Source organism: Rhinopithecus bieti, unplaced genomic scaffold (assembly GCF_001698545.2).
Source record: "Rhinopithecus bieti isolate Rb0 unplaced genomic scaffold, ASM169854v2 scaffold_6380, whole genome shotgun sequence".
NCBI classification, from domain to species: domain Eukaryota; kingdom Metazoa; phylum Chordata; class Mammalia; order Primates; family Cercopithecidae; genus Rhinopithecus; species Rhinopithecus bieti.
In genome coordinates this window covers 7,033,796-7,052,310 of record NW_016806642.1, presented here as the reverse complement: position 1 = coordinate 7,052,310, position 18,515 = coordinate 7,033,796, and the positions used below count along the sequence as shown (strand labels likewise).

General features: G+C 41.0%; 1 protein-coding gene across 1 annotated transcript; it reads left to right on the top strand.

The window, feature by feature from the left end:
* Window positions 1-2,268: 2,268 nt before the first annotated feature.
* On the top strand, window positions 2,269-17,690 carry USP1 (ubiquitin specific peptidase 1). The gene is given in 11 exon segments (XM_017877219.1): window positions 2,269-3,100; window positions 5,446-5,596; window positions 5,599-5,652; window positions 5,655-5,679; window positions 7,526-7,657; window positions 8,189-8,306; window positions 9,474-9,634; window positions 11,066-11,757; window positions 13,581-13,751; window positions 14,419-14,620; window positions 16,197-17,690. Coding segments are annotated over 10 exon segments (2,376 nt in total). The 5' UTR covers window positions 2,269-3,100; window positions 5,446-5,511; the 3' UTR covers window positions 16,933-17,690.
* The last annotated feature ends 825 nt before the right edge of the window (window positions 17,691-18,515 follow it).

Genomic DNA, 18,515 nt, shown 5'->3' with positions numbered 1-18,515 from the left:
GTACAGGAAGAATAGTGGCTGCAGACAATAGGATCTCAGGGATATGGGAAAGTAGAATAGCTTATCTGTTCTCGTAGAGTTTGAAAGTAGCAATAATTCTGCTAGTACTAGAAAATGAGACACTGCCAGTCTGTGGTGCACAATGGCTAAGACTGACCTATATAATTTTCTAATCTTGTCCTCATGTATCTGGTTATCTGCTGGTTCAACATCTGTTTGTACGTTAAACACCTCAATCTTAATATTCTAAGAACGATGATCCCTCCCATTGAGTCCACTAAGACTCCCATTTTAGCAAGGACCAACACTAAGTTGCTCAGGTTAAAAAAAAAAAAAATCATTGTTACTCTTTTTTTGGGGGGGGTGGGGGGCAGGGTCTCACACTGTCACAGTGGTGCATCTCGGCTCACTGCAGCCAGGGGATCCTCCCCCCTCATCCTCCCGAGTAGCTGGGACTACAGGCACATGCCACCATGCCCGGCCAATTTTTGGAGATGTTGTAGAGATGGGTCTTGCCATGTTGCCCAGGCTGATCTTGAACTCCTGGGTTCAAGCGGTCCATCGGCCTTGGCCACCCGATCTGTTTTTTCTTACATTATAATACAGCCAGTCCAGCAGTAGAGCTCGTTGGCTGTGCTCAAAATGTATCTTGAACCCACCAGTTTTCAACATCTCACCGTCTTCTTCCAGACTACCATAATTTATTCCTTGGCTTATTGAACTAGCATCTTGTATTGAACTAGCATCTTGGCTGACCTTTCTGTTAGTACTTTTTTGTTTTTTGAGACAGAGTTTTGCTCTTGTTGCTCAGGCTGGAGTGCAGTGTCGCCATCTTGGCTCACCGCAACCTCCGCCTCCCGGGTTCAAGCGATTCTCCTGCCTCAGCCTCAGTAGTAGCTAGGATTACAGGTCTGCGCCACCACGCCTACCACCACGCCAGCCACATTTTGTATTTTTACTAAGGACGGGGTTTCTCCATGTTGGTCAGGCTGGTCTCCAACTCCCGACTTCAAATGATCCGCCCGCCTCAGCCTCCCAGTGCTGGGATTACAGGCGTGAGCCACCGCGCCCGGCCCTGCTTGTACTCTTGAAGGTCAACGTGTAATCCCACCACTCCCAAGCTCAGAATAATCCAACGCCTCCCATCTCCTTACTCGGTTTACCCAGGGTCCTGCCTGTCTCACTCATCTCATCTCCTCCCATCTTCTTTCCCAAATTCACTGTGCTCTAAGTGCCCTGGCCTCCTTGCTGCTTTTCAAAACACCAAGCGCATTAAGCTTCAGGACGTTTGTAACTTGCTGTTCTCTCTGCCCGCACCATTCTTCCCCCAGATTCCTCCAAGGCTCGCTCAGCTTTCATTCAGCTCTGCTCAAATGTCAACTCAGAGATCTTTCCAGGCTATTGTACCCATCACTTATTTTAGTGTCACTTATGTCTCCGTCTCCAGAATGTAATGCTCCTTTATGACAGGGAATGCCTTTCATCCCTCGCGCCTTGAAAAATGCCTGGCACATAGTAGGCACCTTAAAAATACTTGATTTAAATGGATCTGGGCTGAACGTATCCCGCTTAATTGCAGTACTTGAGTCACCTCATCAAAGCAAGCACACAAACACAAAAGGAAGCACAACCAGATGAGGCCTGCCTGCCGCTCCTGAACCCTTTGGGAGGGCTCGCGGCGGAACCCTGGGAAGCTCCCGCGGCCGGAGCTGGGCCTGAAACTGTTCTTTCGTTTCCTCCTGCGGCCGAGAAGGGGAGGGGTAAACAGGCGAAAATGAGGCGAGTAGGGGCTGACGACTGGGCCTCAGCTCTACAGCATTCGCCTAAGAATGTGTTGTTATCCGTGGCAGCGCCTTGTCTCATTGGATGCCCCTAGGCCTAGTGTGTCCGTGACTCCGAACTGAAAGCCCGGGCGAAGCGCCGGCTTGCAGCCGAGCAGCCATTTTCCGGAGCGGCTCTCCCGGTAACCCCGCCCGGGCGCGTACGCACGAAGGGAGGCGGGGCTTGCCGCGAGGGCCTCGCTCCGGAAGCCGCACCCTCCGCGGCGTCCCACCGTCGAGGATTAACAAAACGCCAAACAAGATTTCAACAGTCGGCAGCGAAAGCGCGCACTCGAGCGCCAATGAGAGCGGAAGGAGGGGCGCCGTGCCTGAGGAACACTCCGTATGTCGAACAATGATTGGCTGGAGCCCACCTTTCTTCTTTTTTGCTATTAGATGGACTTGCTGCTCCCGCCCTTCTAATTGGCTTTGGTCTAGGTACTTCTGATTGGTTTCCCCCGGGCGGTGGGAGGCGCGGTTTTGGGGATTGTTTATCATGGATTGGTGAATTTGGGCTCCTTCTCGAGGCGGTGGCCCGTCCCGTCTGCTCTCTGTCCCGTCTCCCGACCCGTACGCGTTTCCCTCAACTCGCGCGCACGAATGGTTAAAAAAAGGGTGTGAGGCTCGAGCCCGCCAGCCAGGCCGCTAGCACCTCGCGCGCGCCCTTAGCGAGGACCCGCACGAGCTGCCCGGTTCTGTGCCTGCGCTGTTTGAAACTGTGGAACCCGTTAGGCTCTTGGGGAGCTACAGTCCCAGCTGGCTCTGGAGCCCGTGCGTGCCAGGGGCGAGTGACCGTCACGAGAGACGGCTCCTGCCTTTCGCGTCTCTGCAGCGTGGAGACTGGAACCGGCAATTTCAAAGGACGCCACGTTCAATCGCAGCGCTGGCGCGGGCGGAGGCTAAAACACGGGGGTCCTGAGACTGAGGAAAACGCGCCAAGTTCCCCTCGGTGGCGGAGTGCGAAAGACCCTAGCGGTTCAGGCGCTCGGCGAGCGGGGCTGCTGCTTGTTGCGCTCCTGGCTATCCCGGGGCGGGCGCGGATAGGCGCCGCTCCGGGGATGTAGTTGGTGCCGGTGCAAGGCGGGACCGAGCGGCGGTCGGGGTTCCCGCTCTTGGGAGCGGATGGTCACTCCCCCGCGGGGAGGGTGATCCGACCAGATTTTCTTGGGGCCGGGGGGACCCGGCGGACTCGGGACAGGGACTCACCTGTCGCACCCACACTCATTCGGGTTGGACTTGCCGGCGTCACTGCCGCGGACCTCGCTTTGGGCCATGACCAGGTAAGGAGGGCCTGGGAGGAGGGGCCGGCGCCCCGGCGCGGGGGCAAGTTCGGCCGGCGCGGGAGAGGAGCTGCCGAGGAGACCCCCGGGACCGTGTTGGCCTCGCACCCTGGTCGAGCTGCCAGCGAGAGCCTTGTGTGCGTCGGGCGGGGCGCCTGTCTTGCCGCCGCCGGGACGCGAGAAGGCAGGTGCGGGCTGGGCGTAAATAGGCCAACTCCGCTGCAAGGGCGCTCGGCGCGGGGGTGTGGGCCGGGAACGCCGCCGCCAGCCTCCCCCGGCCCGGCAGCCTGGTCGCTGCTCGTTCTTCCAGCTTCCTTTCCGTTCCCGAGAGCGGTGAAGGCTGGGGAGAAAGAAACGTTTCCACGCAGGTTGCCCTGTGTCGGTCGGTAATTGCGAAATTTTACCGCGCATTTTCTTTCACTTACACTTTTTCCAGAAGTGTTTAGAACGCCGCGTGTCTTAAACCTTGGCGAAGATGTCCTTGTATATTTTTCTTGAAAAATCAGAATCGAGTCGTGTCATCTCAAAAAGAACTTAAAACTGTTGGGACTGAGTATTCACGCTGTCAACAGATAATGGTTGATTCGTCGTGCTTTCTGCGAAAGTTGATTTAGTTACAGGAGAAATGTTTTGGATGTAACAGCCTCCCCAGTTATAAGGAAAGCCAGGAGCAAGAAATAATAGCACGGAAGATACTGCACCTGGCAAAATGTTACATTCTCGGTGTGAACATTGCTTTGAGGGGCTAGGAGGTTTGGTTTGTTGATTAAGCTGACGATCCGCTATTTCACCTGCCTAATCATTCCTCCCTCCTGTGAAGTCTGGTTACTCTGTCGGTTTGAGATCCAGTTTCTGTCATCCATTAGAATTGGCTCTCGAGAAAAACATTTTATCAGAATCATTAATGCTTGGCGATCCCTAAGAACTCAGCGTAGGTTAGTTTATCATTCAGAAGACAGCGCTTCCTCAGAAGCATTAGGTGAAGCATTAGGTGGATAGGAGAGTAAGTGAAGTCGGAGACAGAATGGGGAGACTGATCAGCTTTTCCAGTTCTTCCTGACTTGGGTCTCAAAAATGGTTTCAGTGCTGAGTTCAGTGTGAATTCCTAGATCAGTGTCAGCCACGTGAAATGCTTGTTAAGGATGGAATTTGAGTGAGTTTTGTGTAGCTCATTTTATTACTCTGCATTTTAAATTTGAAACTCGTTGCTGAAGTTTTGGGCTTTAAGTAATTTTATTATGGTAATACTCTAGTTAGATAATTTTCCTCACATGTCCTGAAAATAGGACTGATGTAGAAAATATTAATAACTCCTACAAATGTTGCCATATTTTTTCCTGTGAAAGTTTTACTTTAAAACAGGGTGGGAAAGTTGCAAATGGCAAACAAACCNATTACTCTGCATTTTAAATTTGAAACTCGTTGCTGAAGTTTTGGGCTTTAAGTAATTTTATTATGGTAATACTCTAGTTAGATAATTTTTCCTCACATGTCCTGAAAAATAGGACTGATGTAGAAAATATTAATAACTCCTACAAATGTTGCCATATTTTTTCCTGTGAAAGTTTTACTTTAAAACAGGGTGGGAAAGTTGCAAATGGCAAACAAACCAAATCATCTTTTTTCCTACTCAAAGCACTATTTTGAAATCCAAAGTTTTTTAAAAGTTTGGAAAAAACGAGTATTGTGATTTCTGGCGCATTAAGAATTGGATTTACACAAAGTGCATCCAACAGTGTTTTGTATCACTGTCTCAACTTTGCATGTGTTTTATTATTGAAAGATAATAAAACCTTACGGTTTTAGGTATAACTTAACACCATCTCTATGCCTTGAATGCAAATTATACTTTAGTAAACTTTTTAGGTACTTTATTTTCATGTATTCATGTTAATAACTAGAAAAGGCATTGGAAGAGAGGACTCATTATCGTCCAGCACTACTTTGATTTTCCATTCATCCTTTCCATGTACTTGAGAATTAGAGGTGGTAGTGCTCAGTCAGTATTTTCTGAATGAATTATTATAATGAAATATTAAGTTTTTATTACTTACACTACTTTACTGTAGGTCTGCTAAATAGGATATTTTGTAATGCGACCCTTAATCCATAGCAGACTGATTTTAAAAATTCAGTAGCTTCTATTTTTTGTTCTTTAAGAATAGTGTGGTAAGCTTTTTCATTTAAGCGATAAATATTGAGTGCCTATTGGCAGGCATTAGGTTTTCAAATATTAATTTCTAATTTGTACCATTCCCTTGGTAAATTTGTTTTCAGAATTGATGATTTTGTTGCCTAAAACAGATAACCGAAAACTAATGAAACTTTTTCTCTGTGATTGACAGATATAATTGATTACAACTTTCCTCTATAAATTAATTATTGACAACTCCTTGGGATTTGAGAAAAAAATGCCTGGTGTCATACCTAGTGAAAGTAACGGACTTTCAAGAGGTAGCCCATCAAAGAAAAACAGACTTTCCTTAAAGTTTTTTCAGAAAAGGAAACTAAGAGAGCTTTGGATTTCACAGATTCTCAAGAAAATGAAGAAAAGCTTCTGAATATAGAGCATCTGAAATGTATGTATCTTACATTTCTGTACTTTAAAAATTCTACAGTGAAGCAGCAGTGAACTTGGTTGACACCTCCACTCTGACTTGATAGTCTATAGAGGCATAAAAAAGTACACTTCATTGTACTTCTTAATAAGTCAAGTCTAGCCGTTTATAGTAGGAACAGCAAAACTGGTGGCTCCCCATGGAGATCACATCCGTAATGTTTAACTCATGAACACTGTGCTCAGCCATTTAGACTAACTTGGAGAAATATTCATAGACTAAAATTGTCTTTCTGAGTTTAAATTTGATTATTTGTCGTGCAAAACATTTGTGTAGGGGTAAAAGGTTATGTATTTATATATATATTTGTTTGGTTCAGAAGACTTGACAGTTATCAGACATTTTAAACTCTGTAGTCATGTAACTAGTCATACCTGTTGGAGGCATACGATTGCAAATTATAGAAATAAACTTAAAAATAAGTAATGCTTTTGATGCAAATAAATTCTTTAGCTACAGAAAATAAATCAGAACAAAGTGATACTTTATTCCACCACCAGCAGCTCTAGCTGGAGTCTGTACTGCTTCCCTGTTTAACATATAGTACTCTGCTGGGTGACTAAGGTGGATTTGGTCCCATGTGTTAATTTCCAATAGCTATCAATAACCAGTTGAGGAGATTGTGTGAGAGTGAACCTTTTGTTTATTAGCATTCATACTTCTAAATACTTTGAGGTGCTGGAGTAATAATAGCTAGCAATCATAAAATAAAATATTGGGAGGACCTAGTGGGGTTTTTTTTTGTTGTTAAAGAAGTAAAAGAATAATAAAGTGTTTATTTTTTGAGACAGGGTCTCCTTGTGTTGCCCAGGCTGGTCTTGAACTCCTGGGCTCAAGCAGTCCTCTAAAGTAGCTGGGATTACATCTCAGTGCCACCACACTCTGACTTTCTGAACATTTTAATTTTTAGAGTGAGGAGGAGCTAGCAGGATAGGGGCGAATTTTTGTGGTGTGTTTTTGTTTTTTTTTGGCAGCAAGAAGTCATGAATAGAGGATGTCTGTTGTTTTTGTTTGGGGCGGGTGGGGGTTTTGAGGACAAGAGTGCTTGCTCTGTCCACCCAGGCCTGGACGCTGGCAGTGGGCCGGATCTCAGCTCACCTGCAACTCGCGCCTCCCGGCGCGGGGTTCCAGGCGGCGGATTCTCCTGCCTCAGCCTCCTGACGTAGGTGGGAACTACAGCGTGTGGCCACCCGCCTCGCCCGGCGTAGTTTTTTGTCATTTTTGGTAGTGAGAGGAGGGGCGGCGGGTTTGCACTGTGTATTAGGCCAGGATGGTCTCGATCTCCTGACTCGATGTCCGTGGCCGTGCCGGCCTCGAGAGCGGCCCAAAGTTCCCTGGGATTACAGACTGTGAGCCACCGTGCCCGGCCATATAATTCTCTTCATAGACTTTCTTTTCCTTGAATTCTTATTAATATAATCTTACTTAGTTCAGCCTCTCCCAAATATTGCCATGGTTAATTTATTCCCAGGTTTCTGTTCCGTTAAACTACTTGATTAAAATGTCAAAGTAGGTAAAACAAATCACAGTCTCTCAGTTCCTCAATTTTCTGCTCTGTAAAATAGGATTAACATCCTTTTAAGGGAATTGTTCTGTGGCTTGGTATGTGTAATAATGTTTTAAAACTTTTATTCTGGGCATATAGCAGTTTTGAGCCTGTGTTTCTTAAAATGTCATCTGAACAAGATTCACATACTTTTCAGATCATACAGCTTTTGAGAAAAGACGAAATCTACGGAAGTAATATTTTCACCTTGTTTCTTTAAGATAACTACTTGATTATCTTTCCCCCTTCTATATTTAATAGTGATCAAGTTGTTCCTGCAGCACAGTCTTCACCTATAAACTGTGAGAAGAGAGAAAACTTGTTACCATTTGTGGGACTGAATAATCTCGGCAATACTTGCTATCTTAATAGTATACTTCAGGTAAATTGACAGTTTTGCTATATAACAAAGCTTTAGTAGGCAAAGAATGATGTAACATTTAATGTTTCTGAGTTATTGGAGGACTTTAATGTCCATACTGTCTTTGCCTTTGATTGTAAATGAACCAGAACAGGTTAAAATAATACGTTGCATGTTATTAAACTTGCTTTGGGATAAGAGAAAGTGATAGACTAAATAAAGGTGGGATAGCAAAATTGAGTAGACCTTAAGTGGAAGGTCAAACCTTTAATTTCTTTCTCTGATGGCTGGTGCTACAGTAATACGTATCTTATCCCTTGGAAATAATGTTGGCTTTGTGTTGTGTGTTCTTGTAACCTTAAAGTCTTAGCAGTATCTGCCCAGACTCAGTGTTTTGTGTCAATGAGGGAATACACTGGGCTACTACTGATGAGGTGGAGAACAAATTTTGACACAAAACTTAATCTCAGAATTTTAGGTACTACACATTAAAAGGGCCCTATAGAAAGCATGATGTTGTTTTAATGATTTTTACGTATATTGTTCAGTGAACACTTAGACAGTCTCACTTTTATAGGTATTATATTTTGTCCCGGTTTTAAATCTGGAGTAAAGCACTTATTTAATATTATTTCAAGGAAGAAAGAAGCTCTAAAGGATGAAGCCAATCAAAAAGACAAGGTAAGAAAAGTAACAGAAAATAGCGTAAAAAGCAAAAGTAAATTAATGGAAATTTACTTGCCTGGAAATGAAGAGGACTGGGGGAGTGGGTGACAAAGATTATTTCTCTGTTAACGAACTATTGTCAGGCAGTTATTTTTCATTCTTTCAAGGTAGCTAACTAGATAATTCCCTTTTACAGAGTGTTTGCTCCTGTAATCTGTGTATCAAACTTTTGTTACTTGTATACTATACATTATTGTGTACTATAATCACAGTATGTCACACCCATGTATAACCTATTTACCCATTGTGTTTTCAAATTGACTTAAAATTTAAGTAACTACACAGTATTTAAAGAAATCTTTGACTTCCATAATTAAAAAACCATTGTAAGTCACATAAATAGTAATTCAAAAATTCCTCTTAAAATTACAAAAAAGACCAGGCGTGGTGGCTCACGCCTGTAATCCCAGCAGTTTGGGAGGCGAGGGTGGGTGGTGGATCGCTTGAGTGCAAGAGTTTGAGACCAGCCTGGGGAACATGGCAAAACCCTGTCTCTACTAAAGATACGAAAACTAGTAGGGCGTGGTGGTGTGAGCCTGTAGTTCCAGCTAATTGGGAGGCTGAGGTGGAGGATTGCTTGATCTCAGGAGGTTGAGGCTCCAGTGAGCCGCGATCAAGCCACTGCACTCCAGCCTGGGTGACAGAGACCCTGTCTCAAAAAAATAAAAAATAAGGCTTATTTGTATATCCCTTAAAATTAGTGCTATAATGCAACTTAGAAAACCTAGTATTCTTTTTTTTTTGAGACGGAGTCTCGCTCTGTCGCCCAGGCTGGAGTGCAGTGGCCGGATCTCGGCTCACTGTAAGCTCCGCCTCCCGGGTTTACGCCATTCTCCTGCCTCAGCCTCCCGAGTAGGTGGGACTACAGGCGCCCGCCACCTCGCCCGGCTAGTTTTTTTGTATTTTTTAGTAGAGACGGGGTTTCACCGTGTTAGCCAGGATGGTCTTGATCTCCTGACCTCGTGATCCGCCCATCTCGGCCTCCCAAAGTGCTGGGATTACAGGCTTGAGCCACCGCGCCTGGCCTCGAAAACCTAGTATTCTTAAGTGAGACAAAGACAAAGGGGGAAGGTACTTAATTTGTTCATAAAATTAATGGTTTATGTGTTTCTTTCTTGACAGGGAAATTGCAAAGAAGATTCTTTGGCAAGTTATGAATTGATATGCAGTTTACAGTCCTTAATCATTTCGGTTGAACAGCTCCAAGCTAGTTTTCTCTTAAATCCAGAGAAATATACTGATGAACTTGCCACTCAGCCAAGGCGACTGCTTAACACACTCAGGTATAGCTTATAATATAATTTTAGGGTTTCAATTTAGCTACTTGTTTATATCCTTGGAGGAGAATGATATGTGAAGAAACAGGAATAAAGGGCAAGGAAAGTAGAAACTGTAGGTCCACAGTCCTTTGTATCTCAGAGGCTCTGAATACTGGAAATTTTTTTCATATGTTTGGTGATAAATTTGTTAGATCTGAATGTATTATATGAGGCTTTTTATAGTCATTCATATTTATCTCTAATGTGAATATTCATTCATTCTTCTATAGAAGTAGTAATGTATTTAATTACTCCCATATCATGTCGGTGATAAATATTTTACTTATATGCCATATTATCATTGCATCTGAAAATGTCTGAATTTCTAAATGCATGGTCCTAAGGATTTCAAATTAGGAATTATAGGACTATATTCAAAATATGTGTAAGAACTATAAATTCCAAATATTCTATTTTTGTTATATGTGATTAGAGAACTGTTGGCTAACTGGATTAGATTGCTTTTGGTATTTTCTTAAAATGAAACTTTACATATAAAATAGCCTTATTCAAATAAAATTATACTAATAGGGCAAGTCTTTAAAACAATCACTTAAGCATTCAGTTTAAAAATAGAACTAGGTGCAATTTATTCCTATACCTTAATTATGAGGTATTGTAGGCCAGTCACAGCCCACACCTGTAATCTCAGTATTTTGGGAGGCCAAGGTAGGTGAGTCATTTGAGGTCAGGAGTTCAACACTGGTGTGGCCAACATGGTGAAACCCCGCCCCTACTGAAAATACAAAAATTAGCTGGTCGTGGTGGTTCGCACCTGTAGTCCCAGCTACTCAGGAGACTGAGGCAGGAGAATCGCTTGAACCTGGGAGGAAGAGGTTGCAGTGAGCCAAGATTGCGCCACTGTACTCCAGCCTGGGCAACAGAGCGAGACTCTTGTCCCCAAAAAAAAAAAAAAAAAAAAGCTATTGTAGTGTGGTGGCCAAGAGCGTGCTGATTTGAATACTGGCTTTTCATCCTAAGTAGTTCTGTGATCTTAGGCAAGTTAATTAACTTCTCTGTGCCTTAGTGCCTATATATCTGTAAATAGTGGTGATAATAGTACCTCATAGGGTTATTGTGAAGATAATGTATACATAGGAGATAAAAAACATTTTGACTAAAGCCTGGTATATGGTAAGCATTATGTAAGTATTAGTTATTATATTTAGAAGAGGATCAAAGTATTATAATGAAAGTAGGGTACAAGTTACTCTTTTAGTTACAGGTAAGAAATTCCAAATTTAGTTACAGGTAAGAAATTCCAAATTCCAAATGTCTTGAGATTTAAAAAATGAAATAATTTATGATTTTCCTTACATGAATTAATTTCTATATAGATTTTATGTACTGTATCTTCAAAACTAGAATAGATGAAATGGAAATTTTTATTTATAGGGAACTCAACCCTATGTATGAAGGCTATCTACAGCATGATGCACAGGAAGTATTACAGTGTATTTTGGGAAACATTCAAGAAACATGCCAACTCCTAAAAAAAGAAGAAGTAAAAAATGTGGCAGAATTACCTACTAAGGTAGAAGAAATACCTCATCAGAAAGAGGAAATGAGTGATATTAACAGCATGGAGATGGACAGTATGAGGCATTCTGAAGACTGTAAAGAAAAACTCCCAAAAGGAAATGGGAAAAGAAAAAGTGACACTGAATTTGGTAACATGAAGAAAAAAGTTAAAGTATCCAAGGAACACCAGTCATTGGAAGAGAACCAGAGACAAACTAGATCAAAAAGAAAAGCTACAAGTGATACGTTAGAGATTCCTCCTAAAATAATTCCCAAGTATATTTCTGAAAATGAGAGTCCAAGACCCTCACAAAAGAAATCAAGAGTTAAAATAAATTGGTTAAAGTCTACAACTAAGCAACCCAGCATTCTTTCTAAATTCTGTAGTCTGGGAAAAATAACAACAAACCAAGGAGCCAAAGGACAATCTAAAGAAAATGAATATGATCCTGAAGAGGACTTGGGGAAGTATGAAAGTGATAACACAACTCATGGTTGTGGATTTGAATCTCCAGGAAATACTGTTACACCTGTGAATGTTAATGAAGTTAAACCCATAAACAAAGGTTAGTATAATTCTTAGACTTTGATAGGTAGGAGCATATAATCTCTGACTAAAATTGTTTCAAGAGAAGGAAGTTTAACACTGAATGTGAACTATGGTGTTTAAAGTGCTATGTTTAGGTTAGTGTGTGTGTGTATATTGTATTACATATGTGTGTGTGTGTGATGTCATTAAAGGAATTTTAACTTAGAGCTTATAAAGTAGGGAAGTTTGGCTAGGTATGTTAACTCGCACCTGTAATCCCAGCACTTTGGGAGGCCAAGGCGGGCAGATCATCTGAGGTCAGGAGTTCAAGACCAGCCTGGTCAACATGGTGAAACCCCATCTCTACTAAAAATACAAAAAGTATCCAGTTATGGTAGCGCACGCCTGTAGTCCCAGCTACTCGGGGGGCTGAGGCAGGAGAATTGCCTGAACCCAGGAGGTGGAGCCAAGATTGTGCCACTGCACTCCAGCCTGGGGTGACAGAGCAAGACTCCGTCTCAAAAAACTATATAAAGTAGGGAAGTTCAGTATGTTTTAATGTACATTTAAGAATACATTTCCCTTTATGCAATGTTTGACATAAACTGAAGAAGGACATTGCACTTAGTGAAATTTTTAAAGTAGAGACTAAGTACAGTCATGTATTGCTTAACAACAGGAATATGTTCTGAGAAATGTGCTGTTAATATAATTGTGCGAATATCACAGTGTACTTACATAACTAGATGCTAGAGTGTACTATATAACTAGCCTATATGGTATAGACCAGGGGTATCTAATCTTTTGGCTTCCTTGGGCCACAATGGAAGAAGTGTCTTGGGCCACACACAAAATACACTAATGATAGCTGATGAGCTAAAAAGAAAAAAAATCAGAAAAAAGTCTCATAATGTTTTAAGAAAGTTTATGAATTTGTTATGGGCTGCAGGCAAGCTTTGCCTATTGCTCCTAGGCAACAAACCTGTACAGCATGTAACTACTGAATGCTGTAGGCAACTGTAGCACAATGGTATTTGTGTATCTAAGCATAGATATGTAAACATAGGTACAGTAAAAATCATGGGAATATGTGGTCCATTGTTAAATAATTGAAACGTTGGTAGGTGGTGCATAACTGTAAGTTACACCATACTTGAACTAGATTTTTACCTAGTTTTGTCCAGATCTACATATATCAGGGAAAATGTGTAATACTGATACGGTGAATAGTTTTACTGAAAATGTCATTCTTATTCTGGGTTTATTCTATGGAGAGGGTGTCTTTAGGAAGGGAGTTACAATACAACTGACTTTTGTTGTTGTTGTTGTTGTTTTTGTTTTTTTGGAGCCAGAGTTTTGCTCTCGTTGCCCAGGCTGGAGTGCAATGGCGTGATCTTGGCTCACTGCAATCTCCACCTCCCGGGTTCAAGTGATTTTCCTGCCTCAGCCTCCCGAGTAGCTGGGATTACAGGCATGCGCCTCCACACCTGGCTAATTTTGTATTTTTAGTAGAGACAGGGTTTCTCCATGTTGGTCAGGCTGGTCCTGAACTCCCAACCTCAGGTGATCTGCCCGCCTCAGCCTCCCAAAGTCCTGGGATTACAGGCGTGAGTCACCGTGTCTGGCCTACAACTGACTTATTTTAGAGACAGTAGTAATTCATAGTCAAAGTTTTTATCTTTACAGGGACTTTAAATTTCATTAATACGGTACCTCTAATAAGCTAATAATGCTAATAAGCTGATCTATGAAAATGGAACTGTTATTCATGATATACTTTATTTAAATGGAAAATTGGTTATTTGGACTATAATGAGAAGCTAATCTGTATAGATGTACATTTTCCTATTTTCATTTTAGGTGAGGAACAAATTGGTTTTGAGCTAGTGGAGAAATTATTTCAAGGTCAGCTGGTATTAAGGACGCGTTGCTTGGAATGTGAAAGTTTAACAGAAAGAAGAGAAGATTTTCAAGACATCAGTGTGCCAGTACAAGAAGATGAGCTTTCCAAAGTAGAGGAGAGTTCTGAAAGTAAGCAAAATTGGAGTCTTGTGTGGACCATGATGGAATATTTATAATTCTTTAACAGCACAAAGTCTAATAGACTAATTAGGGAGGGGAAAAAAGCTAGCTTTTAGCATCTAATGTGATCTTTCTGCTTATCTGGCTTCACTTATACATGGTCAGCATTTGGGAAATCATGACATCTTGATTTTGATATAGAGTGTGTTAGAATGGAAAACTGAAATGATTTAATAAGTGTACTTTTGGGAACCTGAGTCTTTGAGAGCTACTGAGGTTATTTTTAACACAATAATTGAGCCACTGTTGTGTCTAGTGCATAGCACAAAATATGGAAATACCATAGGAAATAATCATAGACAGGTTTACCTGTCACATACTGAAAGTTGGCAATTAAACGTAAACTATTTTGTCTTATACTGAGGGACACAGACCAGGCTTATTTTGTTTTTGCTGTCTGTCATATTTTTGGGCTGATCAAATATAGATATTTAAAAGATACGTATACTGTTGAGGATGCACTTATGAAAGTAGTTTCAGAAGTAAAAAAAATCTCTAGTTATTTAGGAATGGGTTGGTCAATTGAAATTAAATGCTAATTTTGAACATGAAACTTTGTGGTTTATTTTGAATGTCTGAGAGAAGTATTTGTGAGTGAAAGGATTCTCTTTTTCAGTTTCTCCAGAGCCAAAAACAGAAATGAAGACTCTGAGATGGGCAATTTCACAATTTGCTTCAGTAGAAAGGATCGTAGGAGAAGATAAATATTTCTGTGAAAACTGCCATCATTATACTGAAGCTGAACGAAGTCTCTTGTTTGACAAAATGCCTGAAGTTATAACTATTCATTTGAAGTGCTTTGCTGCTAGCGGTTTGGAGTAAGTATTGTAAATAAGAGCTATATGAAGAAAATGAGCTGCTGTAGAAGATAAGTCTTGTTCAAAATGCTGTAATAGTAGGAATAGAAAGTACTCGAAGTAGATCGTAAAGACTGCTTTAGTAAAGTTTTGTTCTCTTATTAACAGTTTCCCTGTAAAAATGAAACAAATGCTTTTGATATTAATACACATTCTATTAAGTATGATGTCTCTTTTTTTTTTGGAGACAGGGTCTCATTCCAGTTGTCCAGGCTGGAGTGTAGTGTCACTATGTTAGCTCACTGCAGTCTTCACCTGCCAGGCTCAGGTGATTCTCCCACGTCAGCCTCCTGAGTAGCTGGGACTATAGGTGCATGCCACCATGCCCGGCTGATTTTTTTGTATTTTTAGTGAGACGGGGTTTCACCATGTTGTCCAGTCTGATCTTGAACTTCTGGACTCAAGCAATCCACCTGCCTTGGCCTCACAAAGTGCTAGGATTACAGTCGTGAGCAACCATGCCCGGCCTGTTTCTTTATTCATCTTTTCACATTCATTCCCTCTTAGATGTTAGTAGCAGAATTCAGTAGAGCTGACTAAAGCAGGGAACAAATTTTATATACATCAAGATTTTTTTGAAAGGGCGGGAAAGGCTAAATTCTTCCTAGTTTTAAGGTAAACCAGGAAATCAAACTAGTCTTTCCACAGTTTGAAAAAAATGCTAATTGTTTTGGATAGTCTGTTGTTTTTTTTATCTGATATGTATAATGTCATTGTATGTGTGACTCCTTTGTTACATGAGTTGCTTGTTTGAAATTACCACGAGGGCTTCACAGTAGCTCTCTCACACTTGGTTATGTCAGAAGATAAGATAAGGCCCCTTATTCAGTGGACCTTCCATTTGCTAATAGTAAAAAATAATATTTTATTTACTTTCCCAATTTTGGTAGAGAAAACTTCACACTAAAATGACTAAAATGGGCTGGGCATGGGTGGCTCACACTTAATTCCAGCACTTTGGGAGGCCGAGGCAGATGGCTCGCACCCAGGAGTTCAAGACCAGCCTGGGCAACATGACAAAACCCTATCTCTACAAAAAATACACAAACTAGTTTGGTGTGGTGGCGGGCACTTGTAGTCCCAGCTACTCAGGAGGCTGAGGAGGAGGAGCCTGAGATGGGAGGATCACTTGAGTCCAGAAGGCTGTGATGAGCCATGATTGTACCACTGCACTCAGCCTGGGTGACAGACCCTGTCTGAAAAAAAAACCTAAAATGTAACATTTTTGGTTCAGGTTCAGGCTATTTAAAATACCATTTATTTTCTTACTGCACAAAATTAGGAAAATAAAGGAAAAAATACAATTATTTCCTCCACAGAAATGCCTGAATATTAGAAGTTATTAAGTATTTTTTTGTTTCTGCATATATTACAAATATTATTCAAAGTTGGGGTCTTGTTTTGATTCTGCTTTTCTGATATATGAAGACTGAATATTAAGGGTTCATTCAGATTTTTACTTGGTTTCAGATTGGGTTATAACATTTTGAATTTAAAATGGAACTGCAGGAAACCTTTTCTTTTTTTCCTCCCAAAGGTTTGATTGTTACGGTGGTGGACTTTCCAAGATCAACACTCCTTTATTGACACCTCTTAAATTATCACTAGAAGAATGGAGCACAAAGCCAACTAACGACAGCTATGGATTGTTTGCGGTTGTGATGCATAGTGGCATTACAATTAGTAGTGGGCATTACACTGCTTCTGTTAAAGTCACTGACCTTAACAGTTTAGAACTAGATAAAGGAAATTTCGTGGTTGACCAAATGTGTGAAATAGGTAAGCCAGAACCATTGAATGAGGAGGAAGCAAGGGGTGTGGTTGAGAATTATGATGATGAAGAAGTGTCGATTAGAGTTGGTGGAAATACACAGCCAAGTAAAGTTTTGAACAAAAAAAATGTAGAAGCTATTGGACTTCTTGGAGGACAAAAGAGCAAAGCAGATTATGAGCTATACAACAAAGCCTCTAATCCCGATAAGGTTGCTAGTACAGCGTTTGCCGAAAATAGAAATTCTGAGACTAACGATACTAATGGGACCCATGAATCTGATAGAAACAAGGAATCCAGTGACCAAACAGGCGTTAATATTAGTGGATTTGAGAACAAAATTTCATATGTAGTGCAAAGCTTAAAGGAGTATGAGGGGAAGTGGTTGCTTTTTGATGATTCTGAAGTCAAAGTTACTGAAGAGAAGGACTTCCTGAATTCTCTTTCCCCTTCTACATCTCCTACTTCTACTCCTTACTTGCTATTTTATAAGAAATTATAGGGTGAGTGTATTTTCCTTGTGTATATATTAAACACACCCACACAAACATTGGTAAAGTTGATTATATCAAAGAGTCTTTAGCTTATCTTTTGAAGCTACTGGATATTATTGGTCTCTCTACGTTTTTATATAAATAGTGAAATTTGAATTACTGAAAACCATGTTAATTTTTAGAATTCATTTTCCTCAGTAGAGACTAGTGATGCATTAGCTTCTGGGAACAAACTTGTATCGGTTCTTAAATTATCCAAAACGGAAGCATTTAAACACTTGGATTTACACCAATCTTTTGTGTTTGCTTTTTAAAATAAAGTGCTCGTATTTGTATTCTCCATATTTTGGAGTAATTATCTACATGATGTTTATAGTTCCTGTGGTTTTTCACCCAAGAAGCAGAATCTCATTCAGTACGTTTAGTTTTATAAGAGTCATGAAGCGAAATCCTTGGGCTATGTCAGAGGCACAAAGTCTAGAATGTGTGTATTAACAATAGTGTACATTTTGTGCCTTGATTCACTTAGAAAAGTGTCTCAGAAAACCTGGACAGTTGCCCTTCTATCTTCACAAGAATTTTATATGTATTTATGAAGATGATTCTGTACTCTAGTATAATCTTTTTGGGCATGGACTAATTTGTATCTCTTTAACTCATATTCTGCACGATCTGTATATAGTATATCAAACTTAGAGGTGTGACCTTAAATTTAACTTTTTTTAAAACTGGGAGGTCAATAAAATTTAAACTGCTTAACTATGTATATGAATATTTGAATTTTTTACTTGTATATTTTTATAAATACAGCTGAATTTTCTTAAAGAGAACTAAGTGTGTGTATATATATATATGTATATATATGAGAGAATAAGCATGCATAATCAGTACCTTTATTACGGAATACTTTCTGACAGTGCAGGAGAAGAGTTTTTCAGAGGAGAAATTGTGCTTAGTCCATCCAAGCTGTCATACTTAAAAGAGGTTTATAATGAAATTTGTTACATCTAATTGTCCTTTAAAGTAGACATGATTTAATGGAATCCAGAACTGGAAAAGTTAAGATGATGCTTTGGGCACACATAAAAACTTGGTTAAAATTTCATTTTAAACTAGTATACTGAATTGGTAAGTGGTGAATGATTTCATGACTTGTTAAGGGACATTCTTAGTACTAAAGAGTTTTTCCTAGAAATGATTCTAAATATATAAATGCTATTGGGATAACACTATAATACCCCATTTCAACAAGGAGTACCTTCTCAACTAAAAAATCACAGTAGGCTGGGTGCGGTGGCTCACATCTGTAATCCCTGCACTTTGGGAGGCTGAGGCAGGTGGATCACGAGGTCAGGAGATCGAGACTATCCTAGTTAACACGTGAAACCCCATTTCTACTAAAAATACAAAAAATTAGCTGGGTGTGGTGGTGGGTGCCTGTAGTCCCAGCTACTGGGGCGGCTGAGGCAGGAGAATGGCATGAACCCAGGAGGCGGAGCTTGCAGTGAGCCGGGATCAGGGATCATGCCACTGCACTCCAGCCTGGGCAACAGAGCAAAACTCCATCTTAAAAAAACAAACAACAAAACAC